The sequence below is a fragment of the Ovis aries genome, chromosome 13 (assembly GCF_016772045.2).
Source record: "Ovis aries strain OAR_USU_Benz2616 breed Rambouillet chromosome 13, ARS-UI_Ramb_v3.0, whole genome shotgun sequence".
Classification (NCBI taxonomy): Eukaryota; Metazoa; Chordata; class Mammalia; order Artiodactyla; family Bovidae; genus Ovis; species Ovis aries.
Window position 1 is genome coordinate 33798097 of NC_056066.1, and position 19961 is coordinate 33818057.

Here is a 19961-nt window from a genome sequence, read left to right on the forward strand (position 1 = left end):
ATCATAAGGGATTTGATTGAGGTCATACGTGAATGGTCTAGCGGTTTTCCCTACTTTCTTCAATTTAAGTCTGAATTTGGTAATAAGGAGTTCATGATCTGAACCGCAGTCAGCTCCTGGTCTTGTTTTTGTTGACTGTAGAGCTTCTCCATCTTTGGCTGCATAGAATATAATCAGTCTGATTTCGGTGTTGACCATCTGGTGATGTCCATGCCAGACATCTTGGAAAGTGAAGTCAAGTGGGCCTTAGAAAGCATCACTACGAACAAAGCTAGTGGAGGTGACGGAATTCCAGTTGAGCTATTTCAAATCCTGAAAGATGATGCTGTGAAAGTGCTGCACTCAATATGCCAGCAAATTTGGAAAACTCAGCAGTGGCCACAGGACTGGAAAAGGGCAGTTTTCATTCCAATTCCAAAGAAAGGAAATGCAAAAGAATGCTCAAACTACCGCACAATTGCACTCGTCTCACATGCTAGTAAAGTAATGCTCAAAATTCTCCAAGCCAGGCTTCAGCAATACGTTGACCGTGAACTTCCAGATATTCAAGCTGGTTTTAGAAAAGGCAGAGGAACCAGAGATCAAATTGCCAACATCCGCTGGATCATGGAAAAAGCAAGAGAGTCCCAGAAAACATCTATTTCTGCTTTATTGACTATGCCAAAGCCTTTGACTGTGTTGATCACAATAAACTGTGGAAAATTCTGAAAGAGATGGGAATACCAGACCACCTAACCTGCCTCTTGAGAAATCTGTATGCAGGTCAAGAAGCAACAGTTAGAACTGGACATGGAACAACAGACTGGTTCCAAAGAGGAAAAGGAGGACATCAGGCTGTATATTGTCACCTTGCTTATTTAACTTCTATGCAGAGTACATCATGAGAAACGCTGGACTGGAAGAAATACAAGCTGGAATCAAGATTGCCGGGAGAAATATCAATAACCTCAGATATGCAGATGACACCACCCTTATGGCAGAAAGTGAACAGGAGCTAAAAAGCCTCTTGATGAAAGTGAAAGAGGAGAGCGAAAAAGTTGGCTTAAAGCTCAACATTCAGAAAACTACAATCATGGCATCTGGTCCTATCACTTCATGGGAAATAGATTAGGGAAACAGTGGAAACAGTGTCAGACTTTATTTTGGGGGGCTCCAAAATCACTGCAGATGGTGACTGCAGCCATGAAATTAAAAGACGCTTACTCCTTGGAAGAAAAGTTATGACCAACCTAGATACCATATTCAAAAGCAGAGACATTACTTTGCCGACTAAGGTCCATCTAGTCAAGGCTATGGTTTTTCCTGTGGTCATGTATGGATGTGAGAGTTGGACTGTGAAGAAGGCTGAGCGCCGAAGAATTGATGCTTTTGAACTGTGGTGTTGGAGAAAACTCTTGAGAGTCCCTTGGACTGCAAGGAGATCCAACCAGTCCATTCTGAAGGAGATCAACCGTGGGATTTCTTTGGAAGGAATGATGCTAAAGCTGAAACTCCAGTACTTTGGCCACTTCATGAGAAAAGTTGACTCATTGGAAAAGACTCTGATGCTGGGAGGGATTGGGGGCAGGAGGAGAAGGGACGACCGAGGATGAGATGGCTGGATGGCATCACGGACTCGATGGACGTGAGTCTGGGTGAACTCCGGGAGTTGGTGATGGACAGGGAGGCCTGGCGTGCTGCGATTCATGGGGTCGCAAAGAGTCAGACACGACTGAGCAACTGAACTAAACTGAACTGTTCCTAACCTGGCGATGAGAGTAAATGTTTCCTTCAGCCAGCTCTCTAGTTGTATCCAGAGAACAATAAAGATACTGATAGAGGAGAAGCTGGGCAGACTTCAAAAGAAAAGGAACCCAGATTGGTTCTACAGCTTTCAATCTCAGATGCCTTCATTTTTATTCTTTATTTTTTTAGTGATTCAGATCAGCATTAGCTGAACCTCAGAATCTGTACAGTATATGTGAGTTAGCCAACACAGAGCCAGGCTGATCAACCTCATAGAAATAGTTCCCTGCAAACCCAGGATCTCGGTGCCAGCAGTGTCTGGCACTTCATTTTCTTTCCAGAGTCACTATCACAGGTGGTCTCTCTGTGTTAAAGTAAGATGTGCCTTGATTGAAGAAATGAGAAACCATCAAGACTTACTAATAAGCAGGAATTTCAGGGAATAATTATCAACATAATGTAGAAATACATGGTGCTATACATTTGGACTTAAAATCATGAACTATTTGACATAAAAGTTGAGATATAGAAAAATTTGCATTAAAAAAAATGTCCTAAAACTTTGTTAGTCAAAGATAAATCAGAAGTGAAGATAAAACATCTATAAAACTCTGCCATAAAGCAGTGGAACCATTATTTCATTTTTTTTAAAAATGTAGTTTGTACATTCTTTAAAAAGGTCTGTTCTATATTAGATACACCAAATCTACTTTTGTAGTAATGGTATAAAGATAAGAATATCCTTGTGATTCCAGCCCCTTGCTTTTAACTATACTGCAGTTGAAACATTGTGATCTTCACCACATCAGTTTCATAATCAGGGTATTTTGACCAAAATCAAGCATAGTCTGCACACACCCTAGTTTGTTCCAACTGTCTGCATGTTCTGATGTTGAAACCTTGTTCTTTCTGTTTATCCCACTAAGGAAAAGGTTTTCTTCACCAACTGTCATCCCAGATAGTAACTGTTCCAACTGATATTGAAATACAAGATGTAAATAGAAGGGGATACTGACTCACTAAAGCTCTCTTGCAGATCTCTCCCTGCTTCCCAGCCCTGTGGAGAAACTGCTGACTCAGAAGATGTTGGAATCTCCTGGAAAGACAACCTGTACAGGTATATTTGTTTATGGGAGTTTGGACTTCAGATGAAATGATGTGCTGCTTTTACCTTGATGAACTTCAGTGAGCAATGCCCTCTCAGGTTCAACTGCATATTTACAATTCTAGTAATATTAACAATGAAAAGAATAGTGGGGAAATGGGCTTATCAAGTATCTTAGAAGTTGCCTTTGCCCTGCTCTGTGTCCCCCAGTGATCATTAGCTCTTAGTTAAATTCTGATGCTGCTCAGTCATTTTTAGATTTGGGTAAAGATACCAAATCGACTGCTTTATAATAGTGAATAAAATCTTGCGAATGCTACAGTTTTTTGTGGTTTTTTTTTTTTTTTTTTTTGCGAAAAAGAGAAATAACTTCATCTTTCTCAAAGCATTAAAAATAAGACTATCTCATAGAGTTTTCAACTGTTTTTCATCAGAGGCACTTGAAATTCAAAATAGTTCCCCCTAGAAATAAGGACTGATAAAGAGGGCTTGATTAAAATGAAGGGCAAAGTCACTGAAATCGAGCATTATTAAACTGTATTTTAAATGATAGAGCTTTTTAAATTTTCTTTTCATTTGGGACACTAATTATATGACTTGAAAAGAATAATTACCTGCTTGAATTTAACAAAAACCACATTGTGTAACATTTTTTCTCACGTTAATATTTTAGGTAATTGGCTTTTAAACTTGTTCATAAAGAATGCTTGTTTTCTCCCACTTTGAGATATATTTACATATCTAATTTGTTTGATTTTATGGGCTATAATTCCTCTTTGGGTGCCAAATTTTTCTTTCTATACACAAGCTATCTTAAACATATTTCTTAATGATTTCTCCAGCAAAATACGAAATTCACAAGCGCTTTCAAACTTCTGGGTTGCCCTGCCCACACCCTCGAGCACTCACATGTTTTCTCTCCCAAAATGAAAAACTGCATGTCCATCGCTCTCACCCTTGTCCCAAGATGTAACCAGAGTTCCTAGTCCCTGTCCCTCACAGGACCTCTGAGACCTGGGCTTACCCCAGCCCTGAAGGTCTACCAGAGGAGGTGCTTTCTTCCCTGCTAAGCTGGAGAACAAGAGCAATTAATATCAATACTCAGTATAAACAAAAGCAGAGGAGAATGGCCCCAGAAAACTGCTCTTTGCAATGCACATCTGTTCACTCCTATTCACTAAATACTGTTAATCTAACTAGCACTTTGTCAGCTGCATGCAAAAATGGGGTTGGGTGGGGGAGCGGAACAGGCAGGGAAACGAGAGCCTGGTAGGTTGGATCAGAAGAAGCTGCCAGAGTGGGTGGCCCCAGAGAGGCAAGAAAGAAATGCTTTACAGGTTTACTGGGAGACTCATTCACAAGGAATAGTTATTTCTTCCCATTTTCCTTCATTTCCCTCTCAATAAAGAAATACCCTTTTAAGTATTCAGTACTATTTCCACTGGGCTTCCCTGGTGCCTCAGTGGTAAAGAATCTGCCTGCCATGCAGGAGACACTGGTTCCATCCTGGGTCAGGAAGGTCCCCTGGAGAAGAGATGGCAACCCACTCCAGTATTCTTGCCTGGGAAATCCAATGGACAGAGGAGCCTGGCAGGCTATATAGTCCATGGGGTCATAAAGAGTCAGACATGACTTAGCAACTGAACAGCAACAACGCTGTTTCCATATGATTCATGGTCAAGATTTGTGCTTTTTTTTTTTTCCCCCTCCCACCAAATATAAGTGTCAGGAGCCTCATATTTCTTGGCAAGAGAAAGTAGAAGACAGAGGACTTCCCTGATGGTCCATTGGTTAAGAACCTGCCTGCCAGTGCAGGGGACACAAGTTCAATCCCTGGTGCAGGAAGATCCCACATGCCCTGAAGCAGCTAAGTCAGGGCACCAAAACTAGAGACAGCCCTATTGCAGCATTGAAGACCCAGTGCAGCCAGAAAAGAGAGAGAGGGAGCAAGAGTAGAAAACGAATGTCTACTGCGAAACTGACGTGTGGTAGGCCCCACCCTGGCACTTTTATGGATACTTTTTTCATTTAATCCTGACAGCAACCAGATACAATTATGCACACTTCATAAATAAGAACACTCAGGCTGAGAGTGAGTGACTTTCCTAAAGTATGAGACAGAGACAGGAGTTGAACCCACATCTGTCTGAACCCCCAAACCTATGGTCTTCCCACTAGAGACTATGACGGTGGCCATTACCATGGATATAGCTTCCAGGCAGCAGGTAAAACTGGGAAGAGCCTTTGGTGTCACCTGGGCCAAGCCTTGAATTCCAGTCTGTTACCTGCTGGCTTTGAAATCTGTATCTATAAAATGCACATGAGCAGTAATTCCTAACTCAGTGGATTGTGGGGATTAAAGGAGATAATGCATCCAAAGTATTTTGCACAGTACCTGACACATGAAATATGCCTTATCATTGGATTAATGTTGAAGAAACAGCATTGAATAGTGCTAGGAAAGAAAAGGATCTCCTGTGCTCAGAAAAGAATTCTCTTCCTTGCTAAGCTAGGCGATGATGAGCAAGACAGCTCTCAAAGCCCATGCTGAATGGAAGGTGCCAGGACATCCCTGGGGTGGCTGCAAGAGGGGAGGGAAGGGAGCTGGCTGGGACCTCAGTTCAGCAAGGGCAAGTGTGCCGAGGAGGATGGACTCAGGTCACAGGATCGCCAGGTGGGACTGTCTTGCTTTCTCATACGGTGTCGGATTTCCTGACCTACGGGTCCTAGTAGAGTGATTCTGTGAGGTCTGAGTGCTGTGGATGTATGGACTAGAGCGGTCTTGGCATCCTGAGTCCTCAGAAACAAAGAACACTGTGCCTATGCTGCCAGCATGCTCTACAGCACTGTCTCTCCTGCCAGCACTCAACACAGCCCTGTAGACGGCGCCGCAGAGCCTGGAGGCGCCTCGGGGAGCCAGTGGGCAATGGCTCCACGTGTTTATGGGTTTTTCAACAAAATTAAATTGAGCTCCCCCCATGTTCAGAGGCCTTTCTTTCATCTTGGACTTCTCCAGGGTTTCACCATACTGGTTTTAACCAGAGACCATCCTGGGAAACAGTTTGAACCCCAACTGGAATTTATTATTGGAAAGCCAAGTGAGAGGGAGAATGGGGATGCCAAGCAATAAAACTGAAAATAGAGTTTCTCAGTTTAATACAATTAAAACCTAAACAAGCCCTAAAAGTTTGGGCTCTTTTGTGGCCAAGAGTGCTTGGCAGCACTCTTGTTCTGGGCCTAGAGCCAGGGAGCCCTTTGTCAAGAGCAGGGACCCTCTTTCTCTACCTGTTCCCTCCCTAGATGGAGTGATGGTGGAACCATGTCCAAACCAGCCAAGGGTCGAGCGGGAGCAACTTTGTTCAGAAACAGCACCCTGTGCCTTGGTTCTGTGGGTGGAAATCAGGAAGTGAGTTATTTGCAGCTGTTGGAGAACTGCCTACTTCCTGTGCTTGTCTCTTAACACTGTCTGTACGGGGGCATGATGAGGAAGCAGCCTGATGAGGCTAGCTTGGCTGTGGGCTCACGGACCACTGACCTGCATCTTCCCTCTGCAGCCTCTCATGTGCAGTCACACCCGTCAGTTTGACCTGATGGAGGAGATGCACACAGGACCCGCTTGGTCCTTTCTCCAGACAAATAGCTGGCCACCTTATTGGATTCGTCAGAATCCTATGGTTAGTATTTGGTAAACTCAACTTTGAATATCTGCTTTTACCTTCAAGTGACTCTTAGTTTTTCATCAGTTCTCTAATTAGTGGGCTGTTGGAAAGAATCTTTCAATGGTCGTTGAAGTTTGGGGATACAACAAGCCATTTCTACTTTCAAATTTTTTTTTCCCCTCTCCTTAAAATCTAGCAATAATACTATATTTTAATATAATATATAAATTATAATATAAAATAAAATATATATTTTGGAGTTAAGGGCAATTTTGTAAATACTTTCCCCCTTTTCAATTAATTAATTTTATTAATGAACTTGATTGATTTATTTATTGATTATTTTTGGCTGTGCTGGGTATTCGTTGCTGCACAGGCTTATTTCTAGTTGTGGCAAGCAAGGGCTACTCTCCAGTTGTGGTGTGCGAGCTTCTCATTGCAGTGGCGTCTCTTATTGCGGAGCATGACCCTTAGGGCATGGACTTCTGTAGTTTTGGCTCTTAGGCTCTGGAATACCGGTTCAGTAGTTGTGGCCCACAGGCTTAGTTGGGATGTGGGATCTTCCTGGATCCGGAATCAAACCTGTGTCTCCTGCATTGGCAGACAGATTCTTTACCACTGAGCCACCAAGGAAGCCTAAAAATTTCCCCCTCTTGAGGGGAGGATGAAGAAGTAGAAGCTCATTGTCCACATTAGAATCAGATGGATGTGGACATCAGCTGTTACTTAACTTCCTCAAGCCTCTTTTTGCTTAATCTGTTAAGGGGGACAGTAATACTTATTTGTAGAGTTTGCATAAGGATTCACTTAAGAGACCCAGCACAGATTCTAGACCGTAATAAGGACTCACTACCACCTCATTTTCCTTTAATCCACAGTTAGATCAAATTCTCACCAACTGTAAATGTCACTCTTCAAAATAATTATTTTTAATACACTTAACATATTAAAAACAGCCCACATTTAAAATCGTAATACTAAGTATTTGCATTGTAGAATTGTGCAAAATTAATTTTACTGAGTGAGCCTTTCATGTTTCCAGTTAATAAAAGTCCATGTTTAGTGCCTGGGAGTCCTGTGAGCCTCTTTAACTGTGTTATGGGTAATTTCGCAGGATTTCCAGAAATGATGAATGTCAGTGGAAATTTCGACTTACCATTTAGTGCACAGTTCTCTGAAATCTGTGATTTAGTAGGTGACAGGTGAGGGGTTTTAGATCACACCATCTGGGAGAGAGGCCTTGTAAATGTGTCGTGGGATAAACCACTGTTGCAGCCACATAGCTGAGAAAGACCTGCTACAATCGTACCATTTCAGTGTTTTTAAAAACTTCATGGCATTTTTGGCTTCTCTAAACACTCTTGTTGTTCAAACTACTTAAAAATAAAAAACAAACTTGTGGTTATTATAGCAAACTGACCTTTATTGCAAATTGCTTGCTTTGTTTTACGTTTTTTAAGATTTTGTTATTGTTATTGTGGATCACTTTTAAAGTCTTCATTGAATTTCTTACAATATCATTTCTGGTTCATGTTTTTGGTTTTTTGGCTTCGAGGCATGTCAGGGATCCTAGCTCCCTGACCAGCACCCCTTCATTGGAAGGTGAAGTCCCAACCACTGGACCACCAGGGAAGCCCCTGCCTTGTTTTATTTTAAGGAGCCAAATGTTGGGAAAGATGGTTCTCAGCACTTCAGTTGTCCTTGGGAGATAATGAGCTCTGATGCTTCCCAGGACTGAACCTTGAGGGGTGGTGATGCACTGCCTGTCAGATGATTCAATTACTTCTCTTATCACTAGCAATTCTTATCCTTAAGTAGGCAAGGAAAGGAAAAACTTGAAATGCTGTCTGTGTCATCTGGACACAGTCATTTATGAACGGACGCACATTTACCCATCACCAACATCCCCAGAGATACTCTTCTGCAAAACGGATCCAAAAAGGAAACCTTCATTTGCCTTTCATTCATTCAACAAATATTTATGGGTACCTTCTCTGTGCTAGGCATAGAGAATATTCAGTGGAAAATATGCATTCATCTCCTCCCACCCTATAGTTACCCACCACCACTGTGCCTTTACCCCAACGGCCACTAAGACTAGTTTCTTTGGTTTCCTTTGAGAGATATTCTGTGTATACATGGGAATTAGTTCGTGTGTGTCTCTCACTACTTTAAAAAAAAAAATCCAAGTGATAGTATCTCACATCTTGGAGAGTGTTGTGTATCAGTCTAACTCATTCTTCTTTTCTACTGCTGCTTAGTATTCCATTGCATGATTGGCTGAGTATCATATTTGTACCCTGTATTAGTACTTCGTTTCTACTGCTGCATAATATTCTGTTGCATGGTTGGCTATTGTATTAGTACCCTCTTGCTGAACATTTGAGTAATTCCTAAGGAGTTTTTCCATTTTTATGGCCTCGCCCTCTTTTTCCTACTATGATTTTCTTCTAATGCATCATTTCATTCCCTATCACCTCATCATTAATGATTCTGGGAGAAGGGACTCAACATCACCATCATGATCTGTTCCACACCTGTTCCATCTGTATGGAATTCCCAACAGATCCAGGCAAGTGTGAGTAAGTTCAGTTTATCCTGTAAGGCCTTATCCTTTCACCTCACAGATTTCTTCTGATTATTGATCATGAGGTTAATTGATACACTTTTCCACCCCCAGGATCTAGCTCTTTGAATTTCAGGGAACCTGGGGAAAATTGACTATGTGGCAGGCCCCTTACCTGTCATCCCGGGCTCTGTCATCCCAGGCTTCTCACCCATCAGTATTCTCCCATGCTGGGATTGCGGTTACCCTAAAGTTTCCTTTGCTCCAGGACCACAGTCAGCTTCCTTTTCCTGTGACTGTCATTGGTCTTCATGTGAGATTTTATTTCCACTGTAATATAGGAACTTCTGAAGATTCGTTGAAGCATATCTACTTTAAATGTATCATAATTAGCCCTCTCCCTCTCTTCTGGAGCAGCTCAATAAATATAGCTGGCTTCATTGCTGGGAACTTTAACTGTCAAAAGATTGCTTTCTTACACTCCATCATAAAACCTGGGGAGCCCCTTCCCAGCTGAAGTCTTTGGGGACTTTGAGGCGACCTTGACCACCAGTTGTTGCTTCAGCTGCGTCTTTTGTTCTTTGTTATTTCTGCTCCTCGTCACACTGACAGAGCCATTCTCTGCTCTGAGGGTCAGTTTTTCCTCTTCTAGCTTCCTCCTCTTTTCTCTCTAATCCCTTTCTTTTTCCCTCTTTGTGTGTCTGTTTCCTTTAAAGTAATTTCTTCTTCAGAGCTTGCTTGTTTCTTTGTACCCCAATCGCTTCATTTACCATTCTCTTATTACCTCCTCAGATGGTTAGTCATTTGGCCTCACCTCTCCCCTTTAACCTTAAAAGGTTTTTTGTTTGTTTGTTTTCTTTCTTTTTAAAAAAAAATCATGGTGCTATCCTTATTCTGATGGTGGGCAAGTTAAATTGAAAAAAAGTATTCCAGAGATCTATTCTCTATTTCTTTTTTAATTTTCAAAGTAATATGGCAATTTTCAGTTTGCTTTTAAATTGTGTTTTTTTCTTTCATTTACTGATCACTTTATTACAAGTATCACTTATAAATTTAACAAGTAATTATCAGATTTATGAGCATATCCGTAACCCTTTTCCAGGCCCTAAAGTGGTAAATAAACTCCCCATCGTCAAGGAATTCACTTTTCCGGAGAGGGTGTGGGATGGGGACTGCAGACCTTAAAGTAACCCATGAGCTGGAGCGAGTGTGCTGGAGGAGATGGAAATGGGAAGTGGGGCAGGGAGCTCAGAATGGGGCTGCAGGTTTACTCAGGCTCTTCTCTTTACCAAGAGAAGAGTTCACCATGAAGAGGCTATTTGAGCAAAACTTGAAGGAAATGCTGCACCCTAAAGGGGATGATCTAGAGAAGCAAGTCAAGGTGGTGAGAGGGACAGGTGTAAACCCTCTGGGATTCAGGTGTGTGGCCCCTGTGAGGATCAGTAGCAAGGCTGCTGTGCCTGGAGAGAACCTGGGGAGGTACTAGGTTGGAGCACTCCCAGGAGCCCGGGGCTCCAGGCCCTTGAGGTCCCTGCAAGGACTTAGGCTCCAGTCTGGGATGAAGAGCCAGTTGGACAGACTTGAGCAGACAAGTGAGGTGTCTTGTGCTGCAATGCATTATTGTCACATATTATTGTATTTCAAGCGGACTTGAGACTAATTAAGGCCAGCGTAGCCTTTCTTCCAGCTCTTCTTGCTATAAATACTGTGTATTCCTATAAATACTGTGTATTTCATCACTTAGGATTAGGAACTAAATAGAAATCACCCATTGTTTCCTGTTCCACAATAGGTTGTATAGATGCAAAGACCATTGTGATTGTCAGTATAATTATTTAATAAGCTTTGTCACTTGGCAGCCAAAAGCTGTCAGTAATTTTAAGCTCTCTGTAAACTCTCTCAATCCTGATTTAATGTATTTGTTTACAGCTTACTTCAGTACTTCTTCTAAAAAGTTAAAATGAGGCTTAACATGAAAGATGTTTAAATTTAAAAGCTGTGGAAATAGAACTTTAAAAATGAATTAAATTATGCAGGAAGATGAAGCAGATATAGCCAATCAGTTTAGGTGACTATTGTGAGGTGATCAACCAGTCAGTCAGTTTACCCATGAACTTCATGATCACAAAACCAAAAAGGAAAACAACAGATTACATAATTATCCTTGTCTGATTTTTCCAACCTTAACATGAGTCTTTTTCCTTCTTCCTCTAATGTATGCTATAATACTATGTGAAATATGTTCCTAGCATACTTTTTCTTCATCAAACAGTGATTACTGTCTAGAATAAGTTGGTCAGTCAGTACATATTTTAACCCTATTGTGTTATTTGTTTATTTGCAGTGTCATTTTTGCTGGAAAAAAGTCATTTTTGTGTTAAAATTGTTAGTTCACTCACTGTAGACATGAAAATCAAGGTTGATTTTTAATGTTAGTGGTCTGTTTCACCAGATTGCCAGTGAACTAAGGGAAAAGCTGTCCCATTTCATCTTTATACCTTTCACATGACATGACATGGCATAAAGTAGCAGGCAGTTGCATCCAACTCTTTGCAACCCCATGGACTGTGTCCCACCAGGTTCCTCTCTCCATGGAATTTTCCAGGCAAAAATACTAGAGTGAGTTGCCATTTCCTACTCCAGAGGATCTTTGAACCCGTGTCTCTTGCGTCTCCTGCCTTGAGCAGGAAGATTCTTTATCAGTGTGCCACCTGGGAAGCCCTTTATACCCTTGGTAGTTCCTAAACAAATAGTTCTTCGATCCTCTTCCTATAACTCCAAAATTCAACAGGCTCTGAAAACAGAAAATGTTACCAAAAGTTGGATATTAAAACACATTCAGAGGCAAAGCCTAAACTGAAATAAGAACTTTAAAAATCATTCCCGCCCCCGCCCCCGCCTGGTGAATGCTCATATATTTCACTACAGAAGTGGTAATAGGTTTAATTTGGGGTATTATGCAGACTCTGCGAGGTGTTATGTAACATCTGCTGTAAGCATTTATTACTTTTTTAAAATTTGAAAGTGTAAATTCCAAAGCACATCTGGCCCCAGTGGTTTCAGAAAAAAACCATGGGTGGCAGCCATCTCTAGAATAGTGTGGGTACCTGGAAAACACAAGCTGACTGATACGAAGTACTCAGAAATGAGAAATTCTTCTGCAGCCAGGACTCAGGAGCTTGAGGCATTAGGGGAGAAAACCAATGATTCAGTCCTTAGAAGCAGCGCATGAAAATGTTTCCATAATTGTCCCCTCAGAGCAGTAATCGTGGCTTTTTGGGTCAGCCTAATAAATCTCAAATATGAAGTGTTAGCCTGTCAGTTAAAATTGTTCCCATCGGTGTCCTGGAAGGGCCTTTTTGTGTGATCCATGTATTTTTTATGTTGTCTCTGTGTCTTTACTTATCACTCTGTATCTTTCTGTTTTTCTTCCAACATGTGTGTAAGGTGTCACATCAACTTTTTTAATACTGGTGATTTAATTGCAAAAGCACACATAAACAGTTTGAGAGGTGTGAGAAGAAATTCACAAGTCACACGGGGAAGCGGCCACAGAGCCAGCATTCAGTCTGGCATGCATCCCTGTGTGCAGGACAGATGGCGCTGCCACTGGGTCAAATTTGTCCTAAAACAGAGTAAGAAAGGATTTTGGTACAAGAAACGTTTGTTTCCTAACAAAGATACAGTGGGATCCAATATGAGCTTTGTGCTCACAGAGCATAAGTTAAATAGGGAAAGCAAGACATTTATATGAAAGAAGTAAGAGTCCCCAGTAGAATATGCCAGAGGGGATTGTAGCCCAGAGCTCAGGGACAAGGTGGGGAGCCACTGGCCTGTAAAATAAATCGGAGTGAGGTCAACGGGGAGGATGGACTTGCAGCTTTCAGGATGCTCTGTGTTCTGTAGTAGAGATGAACAGATAAATTACTGTGGAAAGTGGTGAGTGTTATGACAAGGGCCGTGGAACCCTGGAAAGGTGGGCAGGAGCTGACCTCCATCTTGAGGAACACTAGCTCTGCACCCAAGGGCAGGGCTGGGTCCAAGGATGCTTCTGGGCAGAGGAGATGGTTGGATGCTTACCTGTGTTCTCACCACAGGACAGTGACCCCAGAGTGACTTTTTATGTTGTGTTGTCTTTGCAGGCGAACCAAATATCCCTCCTGGGGCGATTCACAGTGGGAAAGGCCTGCAGAATAAGAGTCAGTTTAGAACCATCGCTCCAAAGATTGTACCCCAAGTCGTGGCACCCAGAGTGCTGCCAAGCACGGTGCCCTCACTCTCTGATCAGGCGAATCCAGGCCCTTCCCTCGGCTCCAAGCCCCTGGGGATGCCCCCGCCGAATTATGCGCTGATGCAGCTGGCTGGCCAGGAAGGGACCTTCTCGCTGATTGCTCTGCCGCACATGGCCTCAGCTCAGCCGATCCAGAAACCCCGGCTGCCTCTGCCCGAGAACCTAAAGCTGCCCATCCCCCGGTACCAGCCCCCAAGACCCGGCAAAGGAGTCAGCAAGAAGCCGGGGCTTGGTTCCTCCTCCGAGAGGGGCTGCAGCAAACCTGCCCAAACCCAAGCAGCCCCTACCCCACCTGAGCATCCTGAACCCCCGCACAAGCCCAACCCACCCAAGCCGGCACCAGACCAAGCCCCAGCTACGCTGACCAACAGGAGTGGCCACCGAGACCCCAGGCCTCCAGGGACCAGCAACCACGGAGGTTGGACTCCTCCTGCCACCCCAGCACTGGCCACACCGGAGGAGCCTTCTGCCGAGCAGGGCCCCCCGAAGAGTTCAGGAAGAGCGAAAGTTCCAGGCAAGAAAACCCCCAGGAAACCTGCTGTTGCCAGTGAAAAACCTCAAGAACCGGTTGATGCCACCAAAGCCATTTTGTCGTCACCAGGCATCATTGGAAACGCAGTCCAGGTGCCCTCTTCCGTCCCCAGAGGTAAACTGCCCATCCTACCCTACTCGAGAGTGAAGACCACGCAGGTTTGCAGGAGCGGAGCCGCAGTGAACACTGCGCATGTCCCCTTCCTTGGGCTCAGGACTGCTGGAGACCAGACCCCTTCCATCCCGGAAGGCTTCAGTGCGGCCCCACAGGTGGGGGACAGGGGCCCTGCCCCACCAGCTCCCGGGCAGAGCCCCGGCGACAGTGCCTTCTGTCCAGCCACCAAGCCCGACCTTAACCACAAAACAAAACTGAACGGTGAGACAGCGAAGAGAAGAGGAAGAAAACGCAAGGGCCCAGACGAACTTTTGACATTTCAGGGGAAAAGGTGGAAATGTGTCCTTAGTTGTAAAGACAGCAAAGAAAGAGTCAAAAGTGATCCCCAAGAATCCAGGGACCAAAAACCGGAGGCCGTGAAAAAATACCGGAGCATCATGCCCAAACCTGTCCTGGTCCTGCCAGCCCTGGCCTCACCCCCGGCCACCCTCCAGCCCCTGCCACCTGGGAGCTTGGGACACTTGTCTTTCGATCACTCCCTGGCCCCCAAGCATCTGGACTGGAAGGAGGACGGCCAGCCCCCAAAGCTCGACTCTGCCTTCAGAAACGGGTTCTCCGGCCTCAGGAAGACTTGGCACAGGTGCCACGTGTGTGACCACCCCTTCCCGTCCAAGCAGCACCTCCGCGAGCACACGAGTGCACCCCCGGACAGCCGGCCCTACAGCTGCCGGCTCTGCAGAAAGGTGTACAAGCGGCGGGGCAGCCTGAGCGCGCATGTGCGGCTGCACCACGGGGACTCCCGACCCAGGAAGCTTGTGTGCTGCGAGTTCTGCGCCAAGGTGTTCGGCCACGTCAGAGTGTACTTCGGCCACCTGAAAGAGGTGCACGGTGTGGCCATCAGCACCGAGCCCTCCCCCTGCGAGCCGCAGCCGGGGGACCTGCCGAGGACCCCTTGCGAGGTGGAGGGACTGGTGGAGAGGTGAGTACGGGTGACGGGGGGCCTGGCCGGAAGGAACTTCCAGATTCCAGATCAGGGTCAGATCCCACATTCCGGAAGGTGAGTTTGGAAAGATAGCCCTCAGATTAAGATTTCAGAAGTTAACTGCTAGCACTTAACCTCTGTTCTGTGAAGAATGGCCTCATTTCTCTTTGGTCTCTGATCATTCATGATTTTTAACCAGTTTCATCCTCCATCAGCCAGGGCACAAGGGCCAGCTTGAGGGATGCTGGAGACATTCGGCCATGAGATTAATTTTGCATCTGAAATATGGAAGAGTAACCTAACATCTATGGTCATGGTCCTTTTGATGAGTTATTTCCCCCAAACTCAAGCCCACAGAATGTATATTGAAAGAGCATCATTTGCCCCCAAACTGGCATACCAGGTGCTGGGGACTCAGCCCCTCCAGGGCAGACCCACCCCTCAGCTCTTGGTCTGTTTCCCCCTGAGGCCAGGTAAGCTGTCTCCTACATGGTCGCCTGTGCAGTGCTGCTTTCCAGCATTGTAAACAAGGCAGCTGAGTCATTTGAAAGCCTGTGGGGTGGGTCAGAGAGTCCTGAATAAGCCAAGGAAGCACCCTCAGTCTGTCCCTTTTGCTCTGAGTGATGGAGGGGGTTTCTGTAAGATGCATGCACATCAGTACCATGCAAATCAAACATCTCCCAGCACTTTAGAACCTCGGTCCCTCATCATCACCAGTTGGTCTGATGGTTCTCAGTCCTTTCTGTTCACTTTCAGTTCAGTCTCTCACAGTCACTAAAAATAAGCCACCCCAGGCCTGTTTCTTCTCGGCTTTTCTGGAGTTTCTGTGTCTCTTTAAGAATTTCCATTCCCTTTTAGATACCTGTGCCTTTTCCTAAGGTACATAGCCACCTCCCCCAAAGAAACCTCACCTCTGAGTGGTTAATGGAGTCCATTTTGATTTTTAGGTGAATTGTGCAAAGTGCATTGGGTGCTCGGGGTTAGGAAGGACCCCATGATGGGTGGGGACAGTCATCTCAGCTGGACCCAGTGGGTTCCTGCAACACTTGGTACCTCCTGCTCTCCTGGTGGACACACCTGTTGTCATGGCAACCAAAAAACGGTTAGCTCTCAGAGGAGATGCATAAAGGGGGACTCTCTGTGAAGTGGCCCTGCCAGCCTGGGAGGTGTGAGGCCCCACCACACAGGCCTGACACTGACCTTCTCCGTGGCCTCTGTCTCCCACACGGTCTCTACTCTCCCTGCCTTCGACTTCCTCTTCGGTGTATGGTGCATATGTCTTAGAGCCCAGAAGGCCAGGAGAAGCTGTTCGAAGTTTTTTGGTGAGGTCTGACACATTCTCTCCCCCATTTCCAGGGAGATCAAGTCCAGCCTGGAAGAAGACCTCATGAACCAGAATGACGAGGCCAGGTTCCAGATCAGATGTGGTCGCTGTCAGATCACTGCCCAGTCTCTGGCTGAAATCAAGTTCCACCTGCTTTCCGTTCATGGCGAGGAAATCCAGGGCCAGTTGCCAGAGGAGCGCTCACCCTCCCCCAGAAGCAGAGCAGCTCAGGGAGAACTGACTAAACAGGCTGCTCCTTTCTGGAAACGTCCTGAGAGAAGGAAGCTGCTCAGGCATCATCCCTCAGCTGGGGAGTTCTGTGCAGTCCCCAGACTGAAAAGACAACTTTACCTCTATCATCAGAACGACATGGAAACACTCACGAAACAGGAACAAGCCCAGCCAGGACCCAGTGAGCCCAGGGGAGACCCCCAGGGCCCCAGGTGTCCTGGCCCCCAGGCTGCCCTCCCCCTGCCCCACTCTGGCTTTAACTGTGTCCTTTGTGTGCAGATACTAGGAAGCAAAGAAGAGCTACTTCTCCACTGGGAGCGGCAACACAAGTGTGAGGACCCCCCCAAACTGTGGACAATTTTCAGCACGCTCTCCAACCAGGGAGTTGTCCAACTTTCCAGCAAAACCGGAAAATGAAACACGGGGTCAGGGATTAGGAAGAGGTGCGCGCTCTCAGCTGCCTCTGTTTCATGGAGGTGCTTGAACACCAAAATCCAACAAGTTAGGATCAGCATTAAGTAGCAGAAGTGATTTTTGTACATAGTCTTATTTTATTATAGAATATGTATGTACATATGCTCTTGATGCATATTTTTCTAACATATACAGTTTTATTTGAAAATCCTATGTCCTATTAATGTCTGAGACTCTTATTTCAGATTCAATAAAAAGATAAATTTGCAGACTGAAATAAGTTCTATTAGGCTGTCCTTCAAATACAGTTTTTAGCAAAAACGTGTTCATGTGTGTGTGTCCTGTGTTCATTCACATATTTTCTGTTTAAGTAGATTAATGTAATAAATTTCCAGTGGGAAAAACATTTCAGTCTCAACCCTGGCATGCTGTTGATCTTCATCAAATTCTCTGGTTTATTTGAATATGCCATGGACAACATAATTAATAAGGTTCTCATCTATCATAATTGAAAATCCATGTTTTCAGGACTTTGACTTTTTAAAATTCTGTTTTCTTAAAAGCACATTCCCCTGAAGATGAGATGCCAGTAAGTCTTTATACCAACAAAGTGCTCCCTATCAAAGTCATCAGACATTTTTTAGGACTTCAGCTGATAGACCACTTTTTGGGTAAAGAGTTATTCTCAAAAGGTCTTTTGAGGCAGAAAATTTACAACCCGAGGAATGAACAGGATGGTTCAGCCCAGATGTCGAGGCTTGTTGGCTGCCTCTCCTCCCTCCCCAGGAAGTGCTGTCGCTCCCTGATCAGTTTTAGGTGCAACTGTGCCTTTCAAGCTCAGGTTTTCTTTGAAAGATGAGAGTAAATGATTGCCTCTTAAATTCCTAGGAAATTGCCTAGAATCAGAAGAATCACCATCTGAAGTCTCTGCCCATCCTGACTGCAAAATCGTTTTCTCGGAATGAGGGAATTGGGGCTCTCAAGCCACTCATATCCCAGCCTTTGGCTGAAAGTGCCATACTCTTGGCCAGCCCTGTGCCGAAAGCTGGGCCGGGGCAGCGTCATAACAGTTTTCTGTGTTAAAGGAAGTTATCTAAACCGAGGAAGAACTAAATTCTAATTGACGAGCTAGTGGATCTTAAGTTACCTTTCTTAGTGTCTCATTTTGTTTATTTTTAATTGGAGAATAATTGCTTTACAATGTTGTGTTAGTTTATTCTGTACAACAGTGTGAATCAGCCATAAGTATGCACATATCCCTTCCCTCTTGAGCCTCCCTCCCACCAATTCCCCATTCTACCCCTCCGGGTCATCACAGACCACCACCACCATCGATCACGCTCCACCTGGTCTTAGATAATATCAGACCTATGTTGTGTGGTGTTTTAAAAACTGAGTTAGTCATAGGACAGCTTTACTGTTCAGCACAGCATCTAGTTTGTTTTTGGAAGAGTGGTCTCGAAAACAGTAAAAAAAAGAGATCTACCATGAATACTACTTGAGTTCAAACCAAGAAATTTGAGTTTAGCTCTAAAGTGGCTCTTCAGCCCTTCTGTCTTCAGATGCTAAGAGTGTTTTTAAAAAACTGGCCAAGAAGGCCTCAGGCAGAGGAGCGGGTCTGGAGGATGGTGGGGGCGAAGGTGCGGGGACAGAGTACGTCCACCCCGCATGTAAAGTCGAAGTCCCCAAAGTTGCAGGGACTCTCTCACCTGTGGCCCATATTCTTGCAGTGAGGGTGAGACAGTGAGGGCTTAGACAGCCTCTGGAAAGAAAGAAGGGGTTAGGTTAGCTGTGCTCTCCCCAAGAGCACAGCTGGGGAGATGCAGTTGGCTCACCGTGGAGTCTTTGGCCAGGCTCCCCTTCTCATCAGGGTGCTCCCTGAGTTACACTGGGAGTAGCCCAGCACCACCTACAAGGAGGAGCCTTTGGCCCTTAATGGTGACACTTCCTTCATGGGAACTCTGAGAAGAGGGCGTCTGACTGAGGAGGTGGGAGAAAAGAGGGAATACTTTAGCTAAAGAATTTTGGAGGTGGGCTGTCCTTGGTGGCCCAGTGGCTGGAACTCCACGTTTCCAGTCAGGGGGCCCAGGTTCGATCCCTAGTCAGGGAACTAGATCCTGCATGCTGCAATGAAGATCAAAAACCTCGTGCAGCCAAGAGAGAAAAAAGAACTTTGGCATCAGCTCAAATTGACAAGCCAGGGGGAGGCCTTGCCTGATAAGCCTTCCTAGGGTGCAGCCATGTTGCTGTGCAGCCCCTGCTTATGTACAGAAACCAAAGCCAGTAGTGTTTGGAAGGAGGTGCCATGAGGCTCACTGCCTAGGACTTACCTTTCTGGGCTCTACTACCCCTCCGGTAAGATGGGACCCACGACCCCACCTCGAGGCACCTGTGGTGAATGGTCAAGGCCACACGTGTAAAATGTCGGGCATATACTCTGGCCAGGGAGTAAGTGGTGGCTGATATTTATTATTCTTTTGGCCAAACTTGCAGGAAGACGTATGTGATGCCCTAGGAGGATCATTTAAAACAGATCAGGTCAGCCTCCTGTCCAGAATTCAAGGACAAAAACAATGGAGAACCACAGAAATCTACATCTTTAAAAGTACATTTTAATTTTTAAATAATCAGACTGGGATTTGGATCACATGAAATTTTGTTAAGTGTATACTTAATCAGTGAAGTAAGTGAAAGTGCTAGTCGCTCAGGCCTGTACAGCTCTCTGTGACCCCATGGACTATAGCCGGTCAGCCTCCTCTGGCCATGGAGTTCTCCAGGCAAGAATGCTGGAGTGGGTTGCCATGCCCTCCTCCAGGGGATTTTCCTGACCCAGGGATCAAACCTGGGTCTCCCGTATTGCAGGCAGATTCTTTATGGTCTGAGCCACAGCGAAGCCCTTTTAATCAGTACCAAGAGGCAAAATTCACTGAATTATTTCTATTCCAAGCTGCAGGTCGGCCACAGATTCCCTTTATGGCCTCCCCTGGCCCTGATCCGGCTGTTAGCACAGACCCCACC

At 45.1% G+C, this 19961-nt stretch overlaps 1 protein-coding gene across 19 annotated transcripts in view; it reads left to right on the forward strand.

The window, feature by feature from the left end:
- The window catches only part of ZNF438 (zinc finger protein 438), a 192112-nt gene extending 174847 nt beyond the window's left edge, over window positions 1-17265 (forward strand). For 18 of the 19 annotated variants that reach the window (XM_027976676.3, XM_060397433.1, XM_027976683.3 and 15 more), the window contains 3 exons: window positions 2762-2842; window positions 13198-14971; window positions 16331-17265. In XM_027976676.3, the coding sequence (XP_027832477.2) occupies window positions 2762-2842; window positions 13198-14971; window positions 16331-16946 (2471 nt within the window). In that variant the 3' untranslated portion in view covers window positions 16947-17265. Of the gene's footprint in view, window positions 1-2761; window positions 2843-6384; window positions 6505-13197; window positions 14972-16330 lie in introns of all 19 variants that reach the window. The other variant, XM_060397439.1, reaches the window with a different exon arrangement.
- Window positions 17266-19961: the final 2696 nt, after the last annotated feature.